General features: G+C 41.7%; 3 protein-coding genes across 3 annotated transcripts; 1 reads left to right on the top strand and 2 right to left on the bottom strand.

The window, feature by feature from the left end:
* Nucleotides 1-979: 979 nt before the first annotated feature.
* Nucleotides 980-8045, bottom strand: LOC131995290 (uncharacterized). The gene is made up of 2 exons (XM_059363773.1): nt 7928-8045; nt 980-2171 (listed from the first exon to the last, which is right to left on the bottom strand). The coding sequence occupies exon 2, from the start codon at nt 2168-2170 to the stop codon at nt 1307-1309; it is 864 nt and encodes a 287-aa protein (XP_059219756.1). The 5' UTR covers nt 2171; nt 7928-8045; the 3' UTR covers nt 980-1306.
* LOC131994680 (uncharacterized) lies at nt 2205-7409 on the bottom strand. The gene has a single exon (XM_059361484.1). The coding sequence runs from the start codon at nt 7407-7409 to the stop codon at nt 2205-2207; it is 5205 nt and encodes a 1734-aa protein (XP_059217467.1).
* A 4933-nt stretch (nt 8046-12978) lies between the features above and the next one.
* On the top strand, nt 12979-20421 carry LOC106085881 (golgin subfamily A member 7). The gene is made up of 5 exons (XM_013250325.2): nt 12979-13083; nt 13142-13226; nt 13442-13614; nt 18858-19010; nt 19073-20421. The coding sequence occupies exons 3-5, from the start codon at nt 13480-13482 to the stop codon at nt 19211-19213; spliced, it is 429 nt and encodes a 142-aa protein (XP_013105779.1). The 5' UTR covers nt 12979-13083; nt 13142-13226; nt 13442-13479; the 3' UTR covers nt 19214-20421.
* Nucleotides 20422-22060: the final 1639 nt, after the last annotated feature.

Genomic DNA, 22060 nt, shown 5'->3' with positions numbered 1-22060 from the left:
GGGTCGGAGATGTATATTTCAATATGTTGCAAAACAAATGACAAAGAAATCAATTTACACTACAAAGTTGTGGTAATGTTTGTGGCGAGTAAATTACTGCTGAGGTTATACTTAATACACTTTCAACGAATTTGTTATGAATAATTTGGTAACGCCATTCGTTTTGGTGGTTGTCTTTACTACAAATCTGCTAATGTTCTCGGTGAATATAGATGGCGCTTTCAATATAAAATGCTATAAACCAGTTATCGACATATCGATATGCTGACACAGATTCTGTTATTGTCATTGCAGTCTGCCTTTAAATTAGTGCTACACAGTGCAACGGGGGCAAACTTCTCACATATTAATGAGTGCTGCTGTCAAGTTTAAGTTCAATGAGACGTGACTTCCTTTATAGCCGAGTCCGAACGGCTTGCCTCAGTGCGACACCTCTTTGGGGTATAGCTGGCAAACTATCGATGGCCGCAACATTCGATATTTCTAATATTAAATATCTATAGTATCGATCTATTCAAGAAGGATTTAATTGGATGTCTAACGCGAACAGTTGTTAACAGCCAGCAGGGTTTGACAGCATTTAGTTGTACAAATGTTGTTTGCCTTCTCTTAGTCGTTATCTTCTTTCTCGCATATTCTCTGCTCATGTACGCACACGTATGCACACACGCACTTAAATTTGTTTGCGTGTGTAAGCAAAACGCCGATCAGCTTGATGACAAGATGGCGGACCATATGATTTGTGATTGTAGAGGTTTTGGCTGAACTTAGGAATTAGAAACTGGCAAAAATTTGGATTTCCTAAAAGATGGTAGATTTGGTTAAATCTCGGAAATATATCCATTCAATGTCGGTGATATGGAATTAAAAAGCAGAAAGAAATACGAAAAACAAACGAAATCAGGTTTCAGTAAGCCACGAGGGAGAGTTCGGTTGCTTAGCCTTACCAAAATGGTTCCTCTTTAAGAAAACGTAGAAATTTATGGTTAAGTAGACGATGACTTTTAACTTTATTATTCGATGGTAACAAATTGAATGAACGAGAAATCACTCGGTGAGCTAATACAAAAGAACAAGTAGTAAACTTAACGCAACTACTTTTTAGCCTTATCTAAGATGAAAAGTGACATCTGGATATGAAAATTCATTTGACTTAACACTAAACGGCGAAGGTATGCGGCATAAACATTCCGGCCCCTCTTGCAGTAATGCAAATATTAAAAAGTTGCCTTATTTTCTAAAGGAATTCATAATAAATTGTATAATTCATATTTGATATTTCAAATGTTTATAATAAAATAGGCTACTAAGCTGAGCACGATCCAGACAAAACCCATCCAAATATAGTATTAGTTGCAACGGGAAGCCCGGCATTGCTTGGTAGAAGACCTGGTAGAATTATCTTGGCGTATAAGTCGGATCCAAAAACGATGTCGAATGGTCCACTTTGATAAAATTGGGGATCCGCCAACTTCATGTTTGGGAACTTGTCTGCAGTTGTTGCTGGAATTGATCTTTTTGGGGTGTCCATAGATATGCGATGGTTCACAGTCATCATGGTTTCTAATAACCTGTTGGTGATACATTTGGAATGGATCGCGACAGGGCAGATAGTTTCGCTGCCAAGAGTAGTAGTAGTTAGCCCAATTTTCTCTATCAATCGCTGTGAAATTTTGCTAATAGATGTGCATGGATCTATTACGGCTCTGACCGAGTGCTTTTTCTTGCCATGGAGTACATCTACCACGGCCGTTGGGAAAAGATTAGTTGTATGGGGACTGGTAAGTGTTTCAAGGCTCACGGCTTGAGATATGGTTGTTGTTGTTGGACGTTTATGTTGGGTTGTTGTTGAACGTTTGGGTTTTTGATAGTTATCCTTGGCTTCTGTTTTTTGGTTGTCGTGTTTCTCGGAGTGGATATGCAAATAGGAATGATGACTGCCTCCACAATGTTTGCATCCTAAGCTAGAAAAACATTTTCCGGATGAATGCGTATGGGCCAAGCAATTGGGACAGTAGTTATTAGCTATAACTGCATGCAAACGTTTATCGACGGTCATGCAGAGAAATTTCTGGCATTTTCGCAGCCCATGGTTGCCCTTACACAATCTGCAATTAAAGCTGAACTTGGTGCGACGTCCTTTGGACACTTTACATTTTATCGAAGGCATACTGAAATTAAATAAGGATATATTGTAATAAAATTTAGCAAGGAGGGAGGAGAACAATTTTCACTATCGGACGAGTGATTATACCCCTTGTCGTGACAATATCGGCCACTCTTACCAAATGGTCTTTCCCAGTATAAATTTTAGAAACTCTACCCAGTCTCCACTCATTTGGGGGTAAACAATCATCTCGAATAACGACCATAGAGCCAACTTCTAAGTTCTTCTGAGGGGTTTGCCATTTCATACGTTTATGTATTTCTTTGATATATTCATGTTTCCATCGGATGCTAAATTGTTGGCATAGAGCCCTTACTCGACGCCAACGGTTTAAAACGGAAAGATTGCCATCGGACTCCGATGGTTCGGCAATGGAGAGGATCGGACCACCGGTAAGAAAGTGACCAGGCGTCAATGCCAATAGGTCATTTGGATCCTCAGATACCGGAGAAATTGGCCTGGAATTTAAGCAGGCTTCAATTCGGGCTAGAATTGTAGCGAACTCTTCCAGAGTAAATTTATGATTGCCAGCCATTTTACGGAAATGTAGCTTAAAACTTTTTACCCCGGCTTCCCAGAGTCCTCCCATGTGAGGAGCTCCCGGGGGTATAAAGTGCCATGTTATACTCTGGTACGAAAAATTTGCGGATATTGAATCGCGGGAACAGCGAAGAAAATTCTGAGAGATTTCTTTAGAAGCGCCCACGAAGGTGGTACCATTGTCTGAATATAGATTACGTGGACACCCTCGTCGTGACACGAATCTGTGAAAGGAAGCTAGAAATGCTGCAGTGGAAAGGGAAGTAGTGAACTCGAGATGGATTGCTCTCGTGGCGAAGCAGACAAAGATACACACATATCCCTTTGTAGTTTTGCAAGAACGCCCTGTATATGCCTTTATCTCGAAGGGGCCTGCAAAGTCTAACCCCGTATTCGTAAAGGGGCGGGATAGTGTTGTCCGCTCTGGAGGAAGGGTTCCCATCAATTGCTTTTGCAACTTATGCTTAGCAATAACGCAAATCTTGCAATTGTGAACGGTAGATTTGATGAGATTCTTAGCTCTAGGCATCCAGAATTGGAGCCGTAGCATACGAAGCATCAGATTGTTTCCGCCATGTAATGTTATGGTATGAATGAAACGTAGTAAAAGCCTGGAAAACGTACTGTGGTATGGAAGTATAATCGGATATTTTTCGTCATAAGTTAAGCTTTCTGACCCAGCGATACGGCTACAAACCCGCATGAGACCATTCTTGTCTATAAAGGGATTGAGATTAGAAAGTGAACTAGAGGTGGGTATTAGCTCCTTCTGAGAAAGTTTGCGATATTCGTTTGGATATTGGTGCATTTGCGCCAACTTAATTATCGAATTTCTAGTCGTCTCGATGACATCTCCCTCAGAATGAATACTGTCATTTGAAGCCCTACTGCCCTTCAGACTGGCAATAAATCGGTACACGTATGACATTACTCGGAGCGCCCTTCCTAGGCAAGAAAATCGGTCAAGAAGGTCTTCGAAATTCGGAAAGTACGCGAAATTATTTTGAACTTGGCGAACCTCCATTAGAGTTTCGTCAATCTGGACCGAACTTGGTATTGGCCACAAACTTGGAGGAAGTTGCAACCATGGCGGTCCACACCACCATGTACAATTACCGGAAAGCTCTTTCGGATAAGCACCCCAAGAGGCAATGTCTGCAGGATTGTGTCTAGATTCCACATGGGACCAATTGTCCCCACTGATAATCTCGGAAATTTTGGAAACCCGATTGGCTATGAACGTTTTCCAAAGGAATGCAGGTTTCTTCAACCATGCTAGGACAATCATGGAATCCGACCAGCAAAAGATTTTCGTATTCGGAATAGGGAAAACCTGCATCAATGCCTCAATCGTCTCGGCAAGTAAAAGTGCGGCGCAAAGTTCTAGCCTTGGGATCGAAACGGTTTTCAAAGGAGATACCCTGGACTTTGCCACGAGTAAATAGGTATTTATATTGCCATTGGAATCGATGGTGCGTGAATAAATGGTAGCGGCATATGCCTTCTCGGAGGCGTCACAGAAGCCATGCAGTTGCACCTCGCAGTCGGGTGTGTATTGTACCCAACGGGAAATACGGAGGTCATTTATATCAGAATAATTGGCCAAGAAATCTAACCAATTAGTCAATAAATGTGTCGGAACTGGGCTGTCCCAGTCGGTATTGGAGGCCCATATATCTCGCATTAATAGTTTGGCTAGTACAATATATGGACAAAGCCAGCCAGCGGGATCAAACAGTTTAGATATCTCGGATAAAATGAACCTCTTAGTAGGCCTCTCCTTAGGCCTGATGGCTTTGGCAGAAAAATAGAAATAATCATATCTGGCGTTCCACCTTACGCCCAAAGTTTTAGCCGTGCTATTGTCATTAAACTGTAGGAAATCTTCATTGAGTAAATGTTCCCTAGGAATGGAAGCAAGGAATTCGGATGAATTGGAGGTCCATTTCCTCAATGCGAATCCAGCGGATTCCAGGGCAGCAGTCAGTTCTGTCTGGACCTTAATGGCTGATGACACGTCATGGCCTCCTGCCATAACATCATCTACGTACATACACGACATTAAAACATGACTAGCTAGCGGATAAACATCCTTAATGTCAGTGGCTAGCTGTTGAATTGTACGAAGTGCGAGATATGGGGCGCAATTCAATCCAAACGTAACCGTTTGGAGCTCATATTCGTGGAGGTTGTCGTTTGGATCATCCCTAAAGATTATACGCTGGAAGGGTGTGTGGCTAGGATTAACGGAAATCTGGCGGTACATCTTTTCAATATCGCTGTTAAAGACGATTTTGTAAAAGCGCCATTGGAGAAGCAAACTAGTCAGGTCAAGTTGGAGGGACGGTCCGCAGTAAAGGACGTCGTTCAAGCTTACACCATTCGAAGTTGGATTCGAAGCATTGAAGACGACGCGGACCTTCGTAGTCACGCTGTCAGGGCGAACCACAGCATGATGTGGAAGGAAATATCTGGAATCATCTTGGGAAGGATTTGACGGAACCTCTTTCATATGGCCAAGTTCCAAGTATTCCTTGAGCACTTTGTCATATTGTACCTTCAGATCTGGTGTTCTAATCAAACGATTCTCGTTCCGAAAATATTGGGCCGTTACATTCCTCTTCGACGGACCTAGTCTCAAAGTATTTCCAAACTCTTTCTTGAATGGCAATGATACAACATATCGGCCCGTTGGGCCCCTTCGCGTGGACTCAGCAAAGTACTCTTCACAGTATTTGTCATCATCCGACATGTGTTTTCGTTTAGGAATATCTTCCATCTCAAAAAATTTGGATATCCTCTCACCGAGCGCTAACTCGTTAAAGTAGGAGACCGTTGTTCGAAAGGAGGAAATATTATCAGAAGCAACAGGCCCTGTCAAAATCCATCCGAACACTGTCTCTTGAGCCATCAGTGTTCCACAAACCTTGTGTCTCACCCCACCAAGCATTACCTGAGGAATTAAGTCTGCCCCGATCAGAATATCAATGTATGATGTTCGAAAGAAATCAGGATCCGCCAGACGAATGTCCGGTAAACGGGAAAACATGTCGCTATCAGCCGTAAAGGTGGGCAATGAAGATGTCAGTCGGGGAAGAACGATTGCGGAAGCATTTATGAAAATTCCGGAGTCTATGGGTGAACTTAAACATAAGTCGCATATTTTCTGTGAACATGCGGACACACACCCATTCAGCCCGGAGATCTGGGCGGATATCCTTTTGCTATTAAGTCGAAGAAGGTTGAAAAGGTGTTCAGAAATGAACGAAGCTTCTGAACCAGAATCAAATACAGCCCTTGCTTTAAATATCTCACCTCTATGAAGGATGTGAATAATTGCTGTACCAAGGAGAACCTTTCTGGATGTGGTAGCAGCACAAGACTGAATTGTCACACCGCTAGAAATTTGGGGCGTATCTTCGGATGTGGACTGTAGAACTGGTGTATTTGGAGCGGTGATATATTGGTTACCCGATTCAGTTCCTGTATTGCAAAGCAAGGTATTATGTCTTCGTTGACATTTCGAACAATTAAATGCACTTTTGCAATCTTTTACCACATGTCCCTTCGAAAAGCAATTCAAGCATAGCTTTATCTTCTTTATAAAAGCCAACTTGTCGTTGTAGCACATGCTTATAAACTTTGGGCACACTCGGATTGTATGTGATACGTCTGGACAAAGTTTACAAGGAGGAAGAGCTAAGCTGTTCTGATAAGAATTAACCCGTTTCTGACCGGATAGTTTGACATTAACTTTGGGAGGTTCGCTCGATTTAGAAGTGGAAGGCTGATCACTTAAATTTCGAACCGTCTCCAACGTTTGGTATCGGCTAGTGAGGAAGGAATCAAGGTCCTTCCAGGACGGACATTCTGTCTTGTTATTGACAGACTGCTCCCATAATGAAAGGGTATTTTCGGGAAGTCGAGTGCTACATAGGTAGACGAAAATAGGGTCCCAACCTTGTATCTCGATCTGGTAGAGTTTCAGAGCAGATATTATGCTGTTGATGGAATTTTGAATCTCCTTTATGGAGTCTCCGGATTCGACAGATATTCTTTGAAGGCTAAACAAAACCTTCAGTTGGCTATTTATAAGCAACCTCCTGTTTTCATACCGAACTTGCAGAGCTTTCCAGGCAATATCAAAGCCCTCATTGGTCAATGGGGCTTTGCGGACAATATCCCTGGCTTCATCTCGCGTTTTATTATTCAAATGGAAAAGCTTTTCCACCGGTGAAAGCCTCGAATTCTTTATATAGATGGCCGTAAACAAGTCTCGGAAGGTCGGCCAAGCTAGATAATCTCCGTGAAAGAGCTCTGTGTCACACGGTGGTAAATGAACTGACGGATATTCATCTCGGACGGAAGATGTATTCATCGGGATTGGATTGGATATCGACGCCCGTTTGGATTCTATACAGGCACTTATCTTAGCTACAGAATCGACATATGTAGTGTAAGTGCTGTGGTACCGGGCTCGAATAGTCTCAAGATCAGCTTTGCTATTCTCGTCCGCAGAAGCCATTAGTTCCTGAACACTTTCCTCATACGTGGGTTTCATTCTCTGCCAAATATCTCGCAGTTCTTCCTTATGTACCTCCAAAGAGTAGACTGAAGAATTGTTGAGAGATTCTCCGCAAATATCGGCGTTGAAAATAATCAAAGCGTCAGATATTTGCGTAAACCTTGTCAAAGCGGACATTCTGACCACACAATAGTCCAAACCTCAGAATCTCAACGAACATATATATCAATATTAGAAAAATATCTGTAAACCCCGTTCAAAAAGAGTATAAGAAAATTAAATGTAAAACGAATGAATTCAAAACTTCGATCCAATCAACTTCCTGCCCTTTTGGAGCAAAAACAAAATTCAAAATATACTCCAAAATTTAACCTCAATTAGAAAAACATTTCATATGTGGGCAAACGCAATTGGATTGAAAATCGAAGACCACAAATGCAGCCATGTGGAATATTCTCACATAAGTTGTATCCGTACAATGGACTAGAAGGAAAATTTCGTTTATGGCAGGGTAATTCAATGGTAAATTTAATAATTTTTAAGAAAAAATGAACGAAAAAAATAGTCTACAAATGATGCAACTCGTATCGGAAATCCAAAAAAATTATCGTAGGAACAACAAAACCTAAAGACCATTCACGAATCTGATCTAATATAGTTTAGCTCGACTTCACTTTTATTATCTCACAAAATACCTGCATTAATCCCCAGAATTTGGTTCAAATTTGGTATTCTTCCTTGATGTTCTTTTCTCCTTCTGGGCCATGAACTTGGTGTAGGATTATAGAGGTTAAGGCTTCTTCACTGCCCTTAATGCCGTCTTCTAACTGATGGAGTCTTTATGATCCAGCCTCTTTTGGAATTCTTCCCAAAGTATATATCGCCAAAATACTTTTGTCTCTATGTTGTGTTCAACCAAAAATAAACACAAAAACTAAGGTCCTCTGACGTATCTCGTTCAGCAATGAAATTTACTCTTTATAGTCCGCAGTTTCAAAAATCGATAAATGTAGCAAGTAGCACTTTCTAACTTTTCTATATTTAATTCACACACGTTGCTTTGATCAACAATATCAGTAATGACAAATAGGGCGAACAAAGGCAAAATAATGACAGTATAAAAACGATGTAAGTGGATATGGCTTCCGACAACACACTGCCCTTTTGATATTTTACTTCTCCTTCAATTTTATGATCTGATTATCATGAATACATAAACGGTACCCATAATGGAGTGTTATAAATCCCTATGGAAGGGAACCTGTTTTAATAGTCAGCTGAATCAAAACAAAAACGAAACTGTGCTACCGCTGCTCACGACTGCTATATCAATTCGCTGTTGCTATCTATTATGGAGCAGTGCTGTAGCAGATCTTGACCAACGATTGACGCGTATGTCAACAAAACAGGCAAAAATTAGCATTGATATTCCCAATTAAAGTGCCGAATCAAATGGATTGAAGAGGAATGGGATTCTCACCACTGGGTATGTTAAATCGATGCCCAACAAAGAGATTGGAAGTTTATTTTCGCCTTACACAATGTACGAGCAATTGTACCAAATTATTGGAATATAAATGTTGTTGCTATCTAAGAGCACATATGTAGTCTCATTTAGATTTTTTTTTTTTTTTTGTTTTTCTTTTTTGGACTTCTATGTTAAATGCACCATTTAACACCTGTCTCCGCAGAAAAGGAACTTTGTGAGGAAAAACACGTTACGTAACTTCTGTCCCTCTACTTTTATACGAAAATGGTTTTTCATTAGCCGAACATACCTGGATTCGATTTTATTTCTGCTTAAACGAAATTGCAATTGTGGATGAAAAATTTCTTTTAGGCTTTCCAGAATCCGGTTCGAAGGACCATGTAGAGCTTTTGGCTGAACTTAGGAATTAGAAACTGGCAAAAATTTGGATTTCCTAAAAGATGGTAGATTTGGTTAAATCTCGGAAATATATCCATTCAATGTCGGTGATATGGAATTAAAAAGCAGAAAGAAATACGAAAAACAAACGAAATCAGGTTTCAGTAAGCCACGAGGGAGAGTTCGGTTGCTTAGCCTTACCAAAATGGTTCCTCTTTAAGAAAACGTAGAAATTTATGGTTAAGTAGACGATGACTTTTAACTTTATTATTCGATGGTAACAAATTGAATGAACGAGAAATCACTCGGTGAGCTAATACAAAAGAACAAGTAGTAAACTTAACGCAACTACTTTTTAGCCTTATCTAAGATGAAAAGTGACATCTGGATATGAAAATTCATTTGACTTAACACTAAACGGCGAAGGTATGCGGCATAAACAGTGATTGTTGTACATATGAGACCACCTTTAATTGTTTCGCCATGGATGCGATAGTTAATTTCCCGTCACCTATAATTCAAACGAAAATGAGAAGTGACAATCGGGAGATCGATTTCTATAGAAGCAATATCAATGCACAAATATAATAAAAAAAAATAATAATAATAAAAAAAAAATAAAAATAAAACCAAATTCAATGAAGTCAGTTGGAAGTCATAAGAGAAATAAGTGTATAAAATAATTGTAAAAATTTTAGCCACATGGTTTAGTCAAATTTTAAACCATGTTTCCGCTGAAGCGCAAATCCACTTGATTTGAGATAATCTCCAAAGCCCGTTTCCACTACGAATTATTCGGTTTTTATTTGTCAACAGTGACTTTTTTGACAGCGTTTTTATTGTGATTAGCACAGTGACTTTTTTGACAGCGTTTTTATTGTGATTAGCATTTTTATTGTGTTCAGCATAGACATTGCGGTCAGCAATTAAGTTTGTGAAACGATTTTATTAAATTATTAGTAAATTTTCTAATTTCAATAAGAAATTGTCAGATGTTAAGAAAAAGTGCTGCCCAAAAATCCCAATAATAACCGGTATTCAATGCAAACGTAGTGTTGCATTTGATTCGTCGCAAATCTAGATTTTCTCCAAGTGGAAACACGGTTTTATACGATATATTTAGTGTCGGATCGCTTATGATTGTTAAATTTTGCTAAAAATGTAACTTTACTAATAGTATCGATATGAAAAATATCAATCGATATTCAGATAAAAAATAAAATATCGATAGTATCTTTGGATAGAAGTTTTAACATCGCAATGTTTTCAATACCACTCCCCTTAGTTAGTTCATGTCTGGTACTGTGTCTCCACCTAAGTGCCGGTATCTGTTAGACGCGAAAGCCGGGCAATGGCAAAGGAAATGCTCCAACGTCTCATCATCTTCCCCGCATGCCCTACACATGCTATCACTTGCCGCATCGATTTAACATAAGTGAGCTCGTAGTCCTATGTGTCCCGTCATGATACCAATAGCTATACTGACCCCCTTCTTACCTCCTTTCAGTAATACCCTCGTCTTCTCACGATCTGGATACCCCCATAGGGGGGTATCCAGATGTTACATGCGCATTCGACGCCCACTCCCTTAACTCGAACTGCGTCGACCCGAAAAGCTTCGGGTTAACCAAGTTTATTGACGGCAGTACTCTTGCCTTCACCGGCAAATCGTCTGCTCTTTCATTTCCCCTTACTCCGTTATGGCCCGGCACCCAAACGATGCAGATTTTGCCATCCTCACAGAAGGCGTTAATATCCTTCTTACACTGCAAGACTATTTGTGACCTTAACCGCCTTGTTGATATTGCACTCATGGCCATTTTACTGTCTGTCCTCCCAATCGAAACGCACCACCTCAAGCATTCCGTGATCGCCCGGATCTCCGTCTGCAGGACCGTATTATGATCAGGCAGTCTAAAACAGATCTCAGTCCCTGGGTTCTCAATGCAGACCCCCTGGCCCACTCTGTCCTCTAGCTTTGATTCATCCGTGGAACATGATCTTCCAGATGGCAATACTAGGGTTCCGTCAATCCGAAACTGTGCCGATGGCAGCAGTGTCTCGCACTTGACTTCAAGGTTCATCTCAGGTATCCGATCGGAAACCTCTTCTCTTCCTTCCAGGTTTCTTATCATCGCCTCGATTATACCGCGATGGTATGAGCTGCTCCCATCCTCAATCCATTATCCCATCGCCTTTAGTCTCATAGCCCCAGTGGCTGCCTTACGCTTAATCTGTCTCCAGTGCCCTAGCGGGCGTGGTCCTCATCGCTCCGCCTATGCCAAGACAACATGTTCTCTGAACCTCTTGTATGGTCCTTATGTTGCACTTTTTCTCCATAGCAGTCCACCAAACAACGTGTGTACGTAAAATAGAAGAATCGAGGGATTCTTCTATTTTATGCACAACTTCGTGCAGGGCAGTCTCCACCGGCCTTCCCTTGACATAGGCGTGCTGTTTGTATTTGAGCAGTTCGCTGGATGTCCTACTCTTTATCATGGTGTCCACTATACGTTCCATAATTTTGACTAGAAAGGACTTAAGGCTTATAGGTCTATAGGCCTTTTGTGTCGCATAATTTGCCTTGCCGGGTTTGGGTATAAACACCACCCTTGCCTCCTACCAGGCTTTCGGAGTATATGCAAGTCCTAGGCACGTTGTGAAAATTTTGGTCACACGAAGCGCCAGATAGTCTGCCTAGTAACGCCGCAAATATTCCATCAGGTCCAGGTGACTTAAATGGTTTGAAGCTCCTCAAGGATTCCTTCACCATAATTTCCGTATTTATAAACCTTCAATCAACGTCATTCTAAGATTCCGGTGTCTCCGTGAATCCCTTCGCATCCTATGGAAAATGGGTTTTCATAAAAAGCCTCAACATGTCTTTCGTTGTCTCTGCTCTCACTCACAGAGTGCGGCTCCTCACCATTCTCAGCGACCATCTTCCCCTTCCGTGATGGCTGTGGCCTCCTTTTATAAGTCACAGTCCTCCATGAAGACTCAGGGGCCGTGCGCGCTTCCTTAGTTCCTGTTCCAACTTTGTCTACCTCCGCAGGACCCTGTCTGGAGTCTCCATTGCGGGATGGCTGGCTTGGTTTTCCCTGAGTACTTGAAAGCGGGGAGCTCTTTTTCTTCTTCAGTATTTTAGCAGTGTTATGCTCTTTGGGAGATCTGATTCTTTTTCAAGCTTCCGTAGAAGTGCTTGGAATGTCAGTTCTATCCCTTCCAACATTCTGCACTTTCGACCGATTACGCTGCCGGTCATGCACCTTCGTCTTCTTCGTCTTGCACCGGATCGCTTTCTCGGTCTGCTTGTGAGCTTAGGAAAGCCATTGCTCATTTCTGCCGTCATCCCGATGCCCTCATCTCCCGATTCTGCTGCGATGACGGTTTCAATGACACCGTCGCTATCTGAATCCGTGTCGCAAACACCACCTTTACTTAAAGGCTGGGGACGAACTGTGCATCCCTCTGGTATCAGTCTCTTCCTCATTAATTAGTCTGACGACTAGTTGTGCGCTTGAAGCATTACTCTGGACTACAGGTGCCAAGGCACCCAAACTATAGGAGGAGAGGACAACATGCTGCGATCTGACGCCACCACCGCAGACGTTGAGTCTTTGGAGTCCATTTCTAGCCTACTCCAAAAGGCTTTAAAATTTTTTTCGTAATACGTAGTACCCATTGCGAGATACGGACATATATTTATTTTTTCTTTGAGGAGCGAAAAATACGTACCTTGTAGTGCTAATATAAAACACAGCAACTATTACAATGACCATACATCAATACATGCCTTGTAAAATCCCCATTACGCAAACTTCATTAAGTAAATCGATAACTTGTGTGATAAATCGATAAGTTTCAACTTCAATACCGAATAGTTGGTAACGGGTATTGCCATTCTCAAAATATTCGATGAATTTACATACTACAGAAAAAACAACAGCTGACCGAGATTGGACACATAAAAATTTTACAAAGGTATCGCCCATCCCAAAATAAAAATATTCACCTGTAATAATAAAAGACTAATCATTAGCAGCGATTACAAAGGTTCAAAAACAAAAACAAGTGTGGATTGAGGAAACACCCACGACGGAGCTGAGGTTAGCTGCAAAAGTAAGGTAGGTAAGCAGCAAATCATTAGTGTGTGTACAAATTACGGACAGACATGGTGCAAGTGTAAGTGTGGAATCAAATGTGTGGCCATTGTGAACAAATATTCCCAAGGATTTTTGGGTAATTCATATTGTAAAATGTAAAATCTCCATGTCTTCTGGAACATTTACTAAATATATTTTCCTATTTCCTTTTATTTTATCCCTTCATTGCTATACAGCTCTCTGCTTGATCTCTGTACGTACGTAAGTGGCCAACATGTCTCAGGCTGGAGCTGTGGGTACACCATCAGCTTTGCAAAATGGTTTTAACAAAGTGTTCATTCAACGCGACTACAGTGAAGGCACTGCTGTGAAATTTCATACCAGATTACCGGGAGAGTTGGAAGGCCTGGTAAGTGTTATATTTGTAACATGAATGAATTAATGAGAGTAGCGAAAATCTTTTTACCAATGAATCACGACATAGTGACTTCCAAGATATGCATTGTTTGAGGCAGTGCTACTGATTTCAGATAAGATTTTAAGTAAAGTGGGATGGCAACTACGCCCTTAATTGTTTTTAAAGTAATTTTTAGATTTTAAATGAGGGGCGGTTGGTAAAATAATGCAGATAGGTATGTATGCTTGTGGAAAAGTGAAGAAATTGCAGAGCTTTGGTAGTTAATGTTTTGTTTTAGCCACATTTTCATGTCGAGGTGGGGATCCTCGTCAAGCTCCTGTAGGTGAGCAAGCTCGTTTCGATCCAAAGGGCCGATCGTCGCGGGAACAATTTGCTCATTGGTTATCGAGCATATCGATATTGTCATATCGAGCATAATAGGCACTCAGTATTTGTGCAAGAGCCGTGCTACCCGGCCTTTCTCCGCTCGATAACGCTGATTGTCCGCGCCTGCCGTTGCAGCTACTTCGTATGGAGGATTCCACTATCTGTGCCTGTGGACGACCTGTAGCTCCCAGCTAAGCTTCTCTTGATAGCAATGAACACCACAGAGAGCGGATCTCAATGTTTCAGCCTGTGTGGTGCTCACAGCTATCCCGTGCCGGGCAGTGTGACACCTCTTTGGGTAAAAGTTTTTACATTGCATAGTACCTAACAATGTCGCCAGCATTATGGTTATTGATTATTGAAGAAGATAATACAATTTAGAATGGACTAATTGTTGGAGGCCCTAAACATAATTTACGTTTTCTGCACAAATCTAAGCTCGTGGGGACCCATTTGCGGCTACCTCATTGAAATCATGGAAATCGATAAAAGCTAAAAACCTGAAGATAGGTTATACTGGACTATCTCAGTATAAAGTTTCCATAGCCCAGTCTACCGTGGTGGTTCTGATTTCTGGGGCAATGAGGTGCGGCTTGAACAGACGCTGAAAGTCATTCTCGATTTTAGGCCTTTGACTCTATATGTTTGTTGGTGTGCTACGGGCACCTCGGCTTTCCCTGGATCTTCTGTATAAACAGAAGGGCTTAAGTTGCATAAGGAAGGAATGTTGTTGTAGTAGACATACATATATTTGCGTGTGGGGTATCAATTCTCCTCAAGATCCTGTAAGCGAGCAAGGTCATTGATGTCTATATCACCGATTCCCGCGGGAACAGATGGCCTATCGATACCGATGATAGTGACTGCAATTATATATACGGAGCATACCACAACTCGAAACCTGTGAACGCACCAAGTAGCTCTCAAATGAGCATCTCATAATAACGATGAACACCACACAAAGTGCCAACAAATCCCATGGCAACCGGTTTTACGTACCGGATTGGCCCGATGGAGTTGTTCATCGGCAAGGGCTGCCGCCTTCGTGTATAATACGCTGCTACAACAACAAAAACATGTGGTATTCATGGCTCAACCATGCCGGAGACAGGAATCTTCATTGGGTTCCTTCGATGTTGCGTCTTTCACATGGGGTCATTGCTGTCCGGAAGAGACTGAAAACGATTTCGATGCGGAAGAGACTTAAAGATCTGATATTCCACGATATTCGTGGAAAGTTTAACGCCGTTGAAATCTCGACCGTCGGACCATATAAGGTTGAGACTGGTTAGAAGAAGCAAAGACCTTCTCCGGACCTTGGGGAGGTCTGCCGGGCTTTGCTTCGTCTTGGGCAATTGTACTGGGAACAAGTCGTTGACGAGCTAGCCAGAAAGAAAGACTTTTAATCGGAGATCGTTCTATCAGCGAACCCTTTCCTGGGCGAAAGACCGCGCGTATGAGGCTTGGGCCGGTGATGTGGATTGCAGGGCCTTTGTCAGCTTTGTGGCCTAGTGTTTCGAGACGCGAAATGTCTGGATTCAAATCCCGGCGAAAACATCAGAAAAATTTTCAGCGGTAATTATCTCCTTACTAATGCTGGATACTTTTGTGAGGTATCCTGCCATGTTAAATTTTCTCTACCAAGTGGTGCCGTTCGGACTCGGCATTAAAAAAGGCCCCTTATCATTGAGCTTAAACCTTAATCGGACTGCACTGATTGATATGAAAGAAGTATCCCCTGTTCCTTAGAGGAATGTTCGTAAGAAATTTAGTAGGATGTTACTTATCTTGTGCGTGAAGAAGGAAGAACTAGGACTGCTTGCAGGAAACCTGGCCATTACATAGTCAGGTATTTGACATTGCGCTGTATGCTGGGAGAGGTGGCCTTCGGCAGTGTAAGAGTAAGAGACGGTTGTTGTTGTTGTAGCATTTGATGAGTTCTATCTTTCGTCTGCTTTATTATGTTGAGTAGCCAGATCGAGAAACTTTGCGACTAAGGTGCGGTGCGTTCAGAGGGATCTGGGTCTGAGTCGAGTGGGTCTGGCTGGACAGATAAAAAGGTAACATGTGTTGTGTGGTTCCTGGTAATAATCAGGACATAAATCCTTCACATCGGAAACAATCATTGCTCTGTAGGAGTTAAGGCGTCTGCATCTCGCAGATCGTAATGGAGCCTGAACTACTCTGGTTAGCCGGCGGAGGTCAATTTCTGGAATGGATTATAGGTAGAGGTTAAACAGTGTCGAAGATATCACCCCGCCTTGGGGTACTCCCTTTCACTCTACTGCGCTTCGACTTCTTATTCCTAAATTCCATAAAAGACTGGCGACCACAGAGATAATTCGCGACCCAGCGTTTCAGGCCTGGCTGGAGGGACGTGTTGGCGGTGTCCTAATATAGTTTGGCATGGTTGAATGCCTTCGGTAGGTCCAGTGCCATAAGGATCGTCCTATCACATGGCCTGGGCTGATTGAAGCCACGGCAAATGTGTGCGGTGATGACATGCGAATGGAAATTCTCCAACGAGGCTCGGGAGGAGTAGTGCCTCAAATGTCTATGGTGAGAGAAGGGAAATTGGTCTGTACTTTGGTTGAGTCTTCTCCAGGGTTAGGGGCAGGATCACTCTGCCCATCTTCCAAAAATCGGTCGGGCACCTTTGTGTCCTTGCTACGAAAATTTCAGAAGAATAATGAACGAATACCTTTTTATGAGCTTGGATTCCTTCTAGGCACTTGGTATGCTCTTCTGCCTACCACGCTGCTTAATCTTAAGTAGCTATAGACACGCGCTTACGCCACGGTATAACAGTGAGCACCATACAGGCTGTAATTCTGAGCTCCGATATGTTTGGTGTTCGAGAAGCTCAGCTGAGAGCTACCGGGTGCGTCCACAGGTTTGTGGATAGTGGAATGCTACATACGGAGTAGCTGCAATTGCAGTGGCGGAAAATAAGAGGTATCGAGCGGAGAGTCTCAGTGGGAGGACGGGCGGTACCGGCTCTTGCTTAAATACATATGATGCTTGGTATGACAAGGTGAGTTATTGGCGCTTTTAAAAAACTAATGGCCACCATGTTCCCGCGGCGATCGGTCTCTTGATCGGAACAAGCTTGCTAATCAACAGGAACTTGATGAGGAAGGACACCTGTTCGAGTACCCTCTTTAATCCGGAGTCAAATCAAGCTTGCTTAACTCTTAATAAATCTCCGAATCAAGGTGTATAATTCGACCCGAGAGTCAAACTCCTCACACCTGTAGTAAAAAGACAAGCGGTTGCAAACCCCAACGATTGCCAGTAGCCATCTTGCTGATGTATAGGACAAATATTAAATTCGATTTTTTTTCCATCCGAAGTAGATAGGTGCCATTGTGGTTACCCTATATCTGCTCCCTTACCTTTAATAATTTTACGTCGTAAGAGTGTAGTTAGACGAAGGGCAGGCCCTCAAACGTTAATTCAAATTGTGTTAGTTTTTCTTTCGAGATGAGCTCACTCTACATTAATTGGCCATTACAGAAAATGTATTCCTCTAGGCGAACTTAGAATAGATTCCAGAGCGCCTCGATCTTCTGCGCTTCTTCTGCAATTTCTGACAACCAGTTTTGAGATGTCGCTCTCTACACTCTCTACGTTCTCTCACTCCATCGGAGTTTTTGTCTTCCCCTTTTGCGTTTTCTTTTATGGACACTTCGTAGCTGGAGCTTCTTCATCCATCCTGACAATATGACCTAGCCAACGCAAACGACGTCAAGCAGCTCATACAAATCGTGGTTCATACGACGCCTGTATTCTCCATTAACACAAACTGGTTCATATATTTTACGAAAGATTTTTCTCCCAAACCCTCCAAGTACTGCCTCATCTGTTTCGTAAGTTCCCATGCTTCAGAGCCATATAACAGCACTGGGAGCATCAGTGTCTTGTATAGTGTAAGTTTTGTTTTTCGAGTGGTGGCTTTGCTCCTCATTTGCTTGCTCAATTCAAAACAGCATCTGTTAGCCAATATTATCCTTCGTTTTATTTCAAAACTGGTGTTGTTTGATTCGGGTACGGCGGTTCCGAGGTGGATAAAGTTGCTGATTATCTCAAAGTTGTAGTTCTCAACTTTTTTCACTTTGTCTTATCCCCATTTACTGCAAAATCCACTTTCGTTGATTCTCTTTCGATCCTTTCAAAGGCTGCGATTGCTTCTTCCGGTGACCGATATCCATGTCGTCGGCATAAGCAAGTAGCATATGTTCTCCCCAGCATCTCGTATAATCTTCTCAAGCAGGATATTAAAGGGATCACATGAAAGGCTGTCTCCCTGTCTGAAACCTCGTTTGGTTTTGAACGGCTCGGAGGGATTTTGCAGGGATACCAAACTAAGATATGACCTGAAATACCTTTGAACGTATAGGGCTGTCGAAGGCAGCTTTGTGGTCAACGAAAAAATAGTAGGTATTGATTGATTTGTTCTTCTCAGGTCTTTTCCAGGACTTGGCAGAGTGTAAATATCTGGTCGGTGGTGGAATTACCAGGTTTAAGGTCACACTGATAGGGCTCTATTATTTCGTTGACTTTAGAATTTAATCTTTCACAAAGTATGCTCGATAGTATCTTGTATGCGTTGGGAAGGAGACTTATTTCTCTGTAGTTGGCACATACCCTCTTGTGCCCTTTTTTGTGTGTGGGACTTGGTATGCTGAGGTTCCAATCATCGGATATGCGTTCTTCATTCCAAATTGCACAGACGAGCTGATGCATACGTGTCGCCTCCGGTCTTAAACAGTTCAGCCGGCAAACTATCGGCTCCTGCTGCATTATGATTTTTCAGCCGAATTACGGTTTTATGTTATCTTAACCTTTTTCTTATCCTTATTTCACAGATTGAGCGCCATGTCTTTGAGTCAACCATAAATAGACTAAACGAATTTTTCGCTGAAGCCGAAAAGGGATCCTGCAGTACATATTGCGAAGGCTGTATTGGTTGTATAACTGCCTACTTGGTGTACATGTGCTCGGAAACACATTATGAAAAGGTGAGATTAAGAGAAATTCCATAAAGAAAATAGAGCTACAGAAATTCTTCTCCTCCATTCAGACGCTTCGTAAAATTTCCAAATATATTGCTTCCCAAAATGAACGCATTTATCATCCAAAGGGCTTACAAATAATCGATCCAACTTATAGGGGCTTGCGTGTAATAGAAATCACAATTCTAGATCGTCCCGGACGAACGTGACTTCCGTTGTCCCACTCCACCGAAGAGTTTTTCATGTAACACCTACACACGCTCTCCCATGAAACGGTTGTGGTTTATGACCAACCGCAAGCACTACCACCACCACCACCATTGACATCTTGATGAAAACGCCTCCTTCGCCCCCTATGCCCAAAACAAATTAAAGGATTTATGATGGTGTTTGAAACACAAATCCTACCTTCCGCTGACTTGAGTAATAATAGATTGATTGATGATAAAGTAAAGCCAATGTTTGGAACTCTGATCATGGAAAAAAGGGAAGATCAGAGACAGATTTGTTATAATACATACATAGCTTTAGTCTACACAAGGTTAAATGAAAAAAAAAACTAAGGCAAACTCAAAAAATATTATAAACAAATTGAAGCAAAACATAAATAATTTATTAACATTACCATATATGCCCATATACGCCCCTCCTCCCCTGATGAAAAAGTAGATGATATAAAGTCAAATCAATTCGTATTGACAAAGTCAAAAAAACTTTAGCATGCAAAGATATTCCGAGTTACTTACAACATCAAGTTTATTACCTTTAGATGAAAGCGTAACCGAAACCCCAAATAAACCCCCACATATATAAATATTTATATTAAACTGTAAGTTTATAGTTAAGCCTCTGGTTAAACCTTAACAATAGTATATGATACATTTTTCACTTCAAAGAGAAACAGAATAACAACAAAAAAAACAAGAATTTTAACAAAAACATTGCGAGGTTTTAGTAAAATTAGAAAGTTCATAACTAGTTACATACTGTATAACACAGTGTTCTCCCACTTCTTTAGTAACATTATTACTTAGTCCATTTTTAGCATGGTTATTGAATAAAATGTAATCTAAAGTTTTTTTAAAACATCGTAGCATTATCATTTTTTTCATTATCTTCGCCCCATATTGTTAATGTTCATGGTTTTTGTATTCATAATTCTGCCCATGCCTCTAACACTCTTTCGGTGTTTTCATTTCATTTCGTTTTGTTGTTTTTTTTTCTACAAATTTTTCTACTTTTAGACGTAATTGCAGATGGAGGAACCCCATTTTAATGTTTTCCTTGCCTAACTGTTTAAATAGTTAGCAATTGTGTATTAAATCATAGATTCAATATATAATAGAGAATTGTATCTGTCTATTAAGTATTTATAAAACAAAAAAGAAATGAAATAAAATAATTGAAATAAAACGTTTAGGATGTCTAAATCTTTTTGCTGGCATCTAAACGGTAATAAATATTTAAAGCTGAAGTAACTATTTAACATAGCCAAATCGAGCAAAGCTAAGGTGGGCATAACTCTGTACAAGGAACCATTGAAAAAGTACGAGAACGAAAAAGATTAGCTCTGAAGCAAGCGGCAAGCAGCCCTTGCCGATGAAGAACTCCATCGGGTCAATCCGGTACGTACAACCGGCTGCCATGGGATTGGAAAGTTGTTGTTGTTGTAGCAGTGTGTTGTGTTCTATATTTCGTCTACTTGATTCTTTTGAGTATCTAGATCCAGGAACCCTGAAATGGGGTGCGTCCGGAGGAATCTAGTTCTGAGTCGAGTGGGTCTGGCTGGGCAGTTTAACAGGTAATGTATTGTGTGGTCCCTTGTCACAATTCGCACACATCCTGCACGTCGTCATTAATCCTTGCTTTGTAGGAGCTTAGGCGGCTGCATCTGCCGCATCGTTATTGAGCCAGAATTAATTTGGTTTGCCGGGGTAGGTCAATTTCTTCAGGTGCAATGGAAGGCGGTCGTTTTCCAACGACCACATTCACCAGGTAGCTATTCACCACCTCTGTTACCGTGTCTGCATGAATGTTGTCTAGGCCCGCTTGATCTAGGGGTTCTCTCTGGAAGCGCTGAACCTCATGCTCTAGATCATGTAGATCACGTTCTAGATAGTGTAGATATCTCCCTGCCTTGGGGAACCCCTTGTTTCACTCTACGGTGTTTCGATTTTTTACCCTAAATTCCACAAATAACTGGCGACCACACAGATAATTCGCGACCCAGGGTTTAAGGCCTACCTGGATGAACGCAATGTTCTCAAATGGTGTCAAATGCCTTCGATAGGTCTAGTGCCTAGAGGATGGGCTGATTGAAGCCACGGCAAATGTGTGCGGTGATGCCATGCAAAGCGGTTGTTGACTGTCTTCAAAATCCATGTTGTTGTTCAGCAAATAGAAATTCTCTAACGAGGCTCGGGAGGAGTAGTCTCTCAGGCGTCTTGGCTATTGGTGCGAGAAGGGAGATCTGTCTGTACGACTCCCCCTAACGCGTGTTCTCTCCAGGCTTCAATAGCAGGACCACTCTGCCCATTTTCCAGATATGGGTACTAAAGGAATGTTCAAAGCCAGATTGAGGACAGTTCTAAGGTACTCGACTCTAGGTAGATCCAGATTCTTCAGTTTCAGTGTAGAGATTCTGTTGGGGCCCAACACCTTGCATGATTTGACGTCACGGATAACATTTGTTACTTCGCTCACGGTATATTGTGGTGGCTGTCCATCGGCTGGAAGACCACAGATACGACGAATTGCTTTCCTCCTAGCCATGTCACTTTCAGCTATATGGCAGCTATATCAAAACATGGACCGATGTGGTTCATTTACAATCCCAACTGACCTACACTATTAGGAAATATTTTTGCAAAAATTTCAAGCGCCTAACTTCATTAATTCGATAGTTTGCGTACTTTCGACATAGTGACCGACAGATGTAGGGACAGACAGCGGACATGGCTGCGGACAATTAGTATACCTCCATCCTATGGTGGAGGGTATAAAAAACATCAAAACTCAGTCGGATTATAGAGCCCTTCATAATGTTATGGGCTGTA

This window comes from Stomoxys calcitrans, chromosome 2 (genome assembly GCF_963082655.1).
Source record: "Stomoxys calcitrans chromosome 2, idStoCalc2.1, whole genome shotgun sequence".
In the NCBI taxonomy this organism is placed as follows: domain Eukaryota; kingdom Metazoa; phylum Arthropoda; class Insecta; order Diptera; family Muscidae; genus Stomoxys; species Stomoxys calcitrans.
The sequence above is the reverse complement of the archived record's forward strand: the minus strand, read 5'-3'. Positions and strand labels throughout refer to the sequence as shown.